The 5,270-nt window shown below is 36.2% G+C and overlaps 1 protein-coding gene across 4 annotated transcripts; it reads right to left on the bottom strand.

Moving 5' to 3' along the window:
- Positions 1–1,196: 1,196 nt before the first annotated feature.
- On the bottom strand, positions 1,197–4,037 carry LOC18424716 (serine carboxypeptidase-like 45). 4 transcript variants are annotated; one of them, XM_088861448.1, is made up of 10 exons: positions 3,618–4,037; positions 3,445–3,549; positions 3,260–3,355; positions 3,008–3,100; positions 2,744–2,829; positions 2,177–2,479; positions 1,947–2,080; positions 1,791–1,883; positions 1,578–1,695; positions 1,197–1,508 (listed from the first exon to the last, which is right to left on the bottom strand). In XM_088861448.1, the coding sequence occupies exons 1-10, from the start codon at positions 3,850–3,852 to the stop codon at positions 1,335–1,337; spliced, it is 1,437 nt and encodes a 478-aa protein (XP_088717574.1). In that variant the 5' UTR covers positions 3,853–4,037; the 3' UTR covers positions 1,197–1,334. The 4 variants fall into 4 exon arrangements, with proteins under 4 accessions (XP_088717574.1, XP_088717573.1, XP_088717575.1 ...); XM_088861447.1 differs by having other exon boundaries at positions 1,791–2,080; positions 3,618–3,999; XM_088861449.1 differs by lacking the exon at positions 1,947–2,080 and having other exon boundaries at positions 3,618–3,997.
- Positions 4,038–5,270: the final 1,233 nt, after the last annotated feature.

Raw genomic sequence — 5,270 nt, 5'->3', positions numbered from 1 at the left:
GGGCTTGACCGCATGCTAACCCGAACTTATCTAAAATAAGTTTTCCTTATTTCGATTAGGTGTCCCCTACTGAAAAGGGGTGAAGGGATGCGCCCTAGTTTGTTCGTGTGGAAATCTTTGGATGTCGCTTAGGCGAGAGAGCCCTCCGATTGGAGCCGTTCGCTGGACGATCGTATGCCAGGGGGAGCCCTCTCTTTCTCTTTCTCTCTCTCATTTCTTTTCTCGCACTCTCTCTCCGCTTAGCTACTCTATCACGCGCGTGGGTTGTATCCAATGAGATCATTTATTTTTTATAAAAGGGGCTCCCAATTATACATCCCATACGGACGCCTCCATAGGTGTAGAGGTACGGCCCTTCAAATTTTATCATAATATGTAATTTTAATGTAAAATATTTTTAAAATCTATTTTTATATCTAATTATAAAATTTTAAATTTCAAAAATAGTTAAAATCAAGTAGATCTATAAGCATATGAAAATCTTGAAAATAGATTGTATAGATAATATATTGTAAAATATACGATTTAAAATCTTTTTATTTTTCATAATCATACAATCTTGATGTCGAGATGATCAATCAAAGGGTTAGCATCCTTATATAAACTTTTTTCTTACTTACAACCATCTGATGTGAATTTTGATAGATTGGATATGTTACGGAGTTCCAAAAAAATTAGTTTGAAATTACATTTGTCAAAAACAAAAAAAATTATTTTGAAGTTTAAGCTTAATAAATGCAACCTCCCAATAACACATCCAATAGTGATTGAATGTGAATACCTTGTACCAAAAGTCAGGTCTCATTCTATATTTTTTAGATAAAAAAGTACTTTTAAAATAAGAGTGTGGTTTCTATATGCAACCTTAAACAATCCAATAGAAGCACCTTCAAATTTTATCATAACATGTAATTTTGATGTAAAACATTCTTATAATTATCTGAAAATCTATTTTTATATCAAATTATAAAATTTTAAACTCGAAAAGTAATTAAAATCAAGTAGAACTGTAATCATATGAAAATCTTGAAAATAGGCGGTCTATATAATATGTTGCAGGATACACTATTTTTGGGACTCAAAATTTTTTTTTTTTTCATAATCATATATCTCAATGTCGAGGTGAGATGATCAATTAGAAGAGTTTTCAACATTAAAGTAACTTTTTTCGATGGATTGAAGTGCATCCGTGGTTATGCATTTTTAAGGTTGCTACCTTATATAAACTTTTCCCTTAAAACAATGTCCTAAGAACACGATGAAAATGAAATGTTAATACCGATTAACTTGTAGCATTGGAATACAAGGGAAAAAAGGCAGGACAATGTGACGTCCTAGGAAGAAGTGGGCAAAGGGGATCCATTAATGAAGGATCTAAACATGGTAAGGGCTTGAGATGGTGACGTGAATGGCACCTCGTGTGCTCCACCCTTCACAGTTGCATATGTCAAGTAAGTCTGGTTCTTTCCCCCTACACTCTTCCCAAATGCCTGTGCCCATCCTCCTACCTGCACACCAACCTTATACCCTTGAGAGACAGAGATGGGGGGGGAGGAGAGAGAGAGAGAGAGTATTACCTGTTTCTTATCATACCAAGGAGCATACTTGGTTATGGAGAAAAGCTTCAATGTGTTGGCCAGTTGATTGGCAATGATCCTTGTTTGGGTCAAGGGGATCTTTGCATCTTGGTCCCCACTAATCACAAATTTCCCAAAGAAAAGGAGAAAATCAGACGCTAGAACTTGTTAAAATATGACACTGCCTAATTTTATGTAGTTGGAAGTTCCAACCTGTAGAGCAAGACTGGTATATTCTCGTTGAGAAGGTGAACCATGAGTGGCATTACGTCCATGTCCAAATTGTCTTCTTGATAGACTAGAGGCCTGAATTTCGAAAGGAAAATCAATTCTCCTGGTAAGCTTTTTTTATAAGAGAGAGAGAGAGACCCTGAGCAAAAGTCCCAGTGAAAGGGCAGATGAGTGATGTTGGCATGAAGTGCTTTTTGGACTTCCGGCTTGTTCAAGTAGGCAAACACCCTATCTCCAAGACATGGGTCACCACTTCTTATACTCAAAGATCTCTGTCAACCTCAAACAAAAGATCCAAAATCTCTTAAACAAATGAAATTTCACACCAATCTCTAAAATCCACTAAAAACACAAACGCTAGTTCCCACCTTTGCTTGAATCTTTCCATGAATCCCTTTAGGGAAGACTCCTTGTAATGAAGACCCATTACTTAAGCAAATGGGTAAGAGGATGTCCCCTCTATCTGTATCTGGTCCCAGCTCATCATTCACTATGTTGAACACATCATTGCAAGCTTGCGAATATTGGTCGTGGACATAAAATCGAAGATACGTCGAAATGTTACACACTGTTTTTTGGAGCTTCAGTGCAGAATCAGAAATGACTCCATGTGCCCATAGGAAGTCCTCTGAATTCACACTTATGTCCAAGTCCAAAAGTGGATTCCCAAGCTGCCATGATTAAAAACAAAACTTCCATTGATGCATTATGCATTGAAATAGACTCTATATCCTTGTACAAGTTTTTCTGATTTCGGAGATTTTTCAAAATCAAACAAGTGGTGGACAAATGAAAAAGCTTGATGAATTTTGACTCATTTAGCTGTCTCAGAATGTTTTTGTAGCTTGATGAATTTTTGACTCATTGAAGATTTTTCTTGTCTCAGCTTCTTTAAGTAGCTGCAGTAGAAGTGTTTAAAGTCATAGAATTATTACAGCGATTGCCTTGAGCTTGATGGGTCTTATGTTGGGTTGTTTGTTGTAATCCACCAAGAGGGTTGCAAGCTGTGGTATATAATGTCCTGTTTATGCAAAATCTCTTCTTCAGTTCCAGTACTTTACTGAGAATACCATGAGTGAAATTGGTTGAAATTGCCAAAATTGTGCTCTACGCATTGGGATTTAAGATTTGATTTGAAACACTGCTTGATAGTTTTGATTGATTTAACTATTGTTGGTAATGCGGAACTGGTTTAATACCTGCATAGCTCTCCCCTGTTAAGTAAAGGTCAGAGTCTCTATAAGCCGGAAACTTTTCGAACCAGTTGATGAGGAATCTCAGGTTGTCCTTGGCTGCAATTCATAAACAAGAGGAACAAAGATTGAAACGTCCTCATTGATTGGAGATCATTTCAATTTCATCATTTTCTCAAAATATGATTTTTATACTTTAGTCGTATGGTAAGGTAGATAGCAGAGAAAACCAAGGTGTGTGAGGATAGTTGATCGTACCAGTTGTAGTGTCATTCCAATGGATGTAATCCGAGCTTGTATTTGAATAGGAAAAACCAACTCCGATTGGGCTCTCCACATACAACACATTGGACTCTGTTCATTACACAAAGCATAAAGCATAACAATATCATTGTTATGCCAACCCTGATACACTTTCTGGTGTTTTTTGTAGAGAGACGTACCCAAATTCCATGAATATTTGTTGTGAATTAAGGTAAAGTTATCACCAGGCTGAAAAGGACCATGTTCCATGAATGCGCCAAATCCAAGTGATGAACATCCAGGGCCTGTGCAATTCGCAGTTCTTAACAATAGCCAAAAACATGGGAGAGAGAGAGAGAGAGAGAGAGAGAACCTCCATTGAGCCAAAGCGTTAATGGGCGGGAGATGGAGTCATGGGCATCGGCCTCGACAAAATAGTAGAAGAGGGCTCTACCATGGTTAGTATCTGTAAGGACGTAACCTGAATACTGCTTGAAAGAAGAGTTCGGGGGTTGGCCTGGTAGTTGTGTTATGAGGTCTGAATTGAAAGGGATTACAGTGAGAGGGAAGAGTAGAAGGAGAATTAATTGGGAGACCCATGGAGCCATGATTGAAGCTTCATTAAAGAAGCTGAGACAAGAAGAGGAAGCCTATTTAAACCCATATGAAACAATAGTGAATGTGAAGGTTGTTTGTGTCGTTCACATCAATGCAGTGCTTTTTCTTTTTGTGCTCGTCTTTGACCACGCACCAATGAGACTGCTCACTTCTTTTCACTCCAACCGTTAAGCACAAGAGAAAGAGAGAATTATTTTTCCTATGGTCTTTCTCTATGGGTGGGTAAGAGGAAAAATAACATGAAAAAAGGTGTGAAAAACTGTTAAAAGTGGAAACTACAATGAAGGGCAGGTTGGATTCAGGCTCGCTCTAAGCAAAGGGAACAACATCTAGATACTCCATTGGTTTGACCCAATGGTTTAAAAAACGGATCGGTGACCCGGATAGGGGATCCAAAAATCCGATCCGGATCGATGAATTGGCGATCCGGATCGGGAATCGGGTGAATCGGTCAGAATAAAGTTTAAAAAAAATTCGAAAAAATTATTAAAATTCATTATAAATACTGTTTTTTAGGAATTCAATAAGAAATGAGGGTACTCCATTAAGAATTTTCATGTTTTTGAATGAATATGCGAATATTGATATGTTCTTTCCTTGCATGAACCGCCATTCAGCATTTAATTTACATCACACAAAAGGATAAACATAGAATTATCATGGAATAAGTATATCAACATACATGGACTACAATAAAGCATAAAATTAGTAATATATGTTCTAAAAATAAAATGATAGACGACGTTATTGTTCTTCTTGGTCACGCTAGTGCCATTGATTGAATTCGTTTAACAATTTATTGATTCAATCTAAAAACGAATCATCGATATTAGCAGGCGTCTGACTATTCCCAAATCCCTGAGTGTTAGTGTTTTGTTGTGTTCCCAATCTAAAATCCATGAAGCTTGTCCATCCTTCATGCTCACCTGCACTGTCGTGCTCATCTCTACAATGTTGCTGTTGGGACTTGATATGCGAATAATATGGCTGGGATAGGGTGGCCTCAGAATCATCATCTCTCCCATTTTCTCTTTGAATAATAGGGATTAAAAAAAAAATTAACAGATTTTCAAAAAAGCAATCATGGATTAAAAAAAAAAAATCACAAATTTTCAAAAAATTCTATCATGGATTACAAAAAAAAATTCGATCATGGATTAAAAAAAAAATCACAAATTTTCAAAAAATTCAATCATGGATTACAAAAAATTCGATCATGGATTTCAAAAAATTCGATCATGGATTACATAAAATTCGATCATGGATTACATAAAATTCGATCATGGATTACAAAAAAAAAAAACATAAAAAAACAAAAAAATCCATCGTGGATTACAAAAAAAGAAAAAAACAATTTGATCATGGATTACAAAAAATTCAATCATGGATTACAAAAAATTCTATTATG

Source organism: Amborella trichopoda, chromosome 3 (genome assembly GCF_054954075.1).
Source record: "Amborella trichopoda isolate Santa Cruz 75 chromosome 3, AtrichopodaSantaCruz75HAP2 v2.0, whole genome shotgun sequence".
Classification (NCBI taxonomy): Eukaryota; Viridiplantae; Streptophyta; class Magnoliopsida; order Amborellales; family Amborellaceae; genus Amborella; species Amborella trichopoda.
The sequence above is the reverse complement of the archived record's forward strand: the minus strand, read 5'-3'. Positions and strand labels throughout refer to the sequence as shown.

Coding starts and splice junctions, on each gene's coding strand:
- LOC18424716 (XM_088861447.1), bottom strand. CDS start 3,852: ATGGCTCCATGGGTCTCCCAATTAATTCTCCTTCTACTCTTCCCTCTC. Junction 3,550..3,617: donor AACGCTTTGGCTCAATGGAG/GTTCTCTCTCTC, acceptor CGAATTGCACAG/GCCCTGGATGTTCATCACTT. Junction 1,696..1,790: donor ATACCAGTCTTGCTCTACAG/GTTGGAACTTCC, acceptor ATTTGTGATTAG/TGGGGACCAAGATGCAAAGA.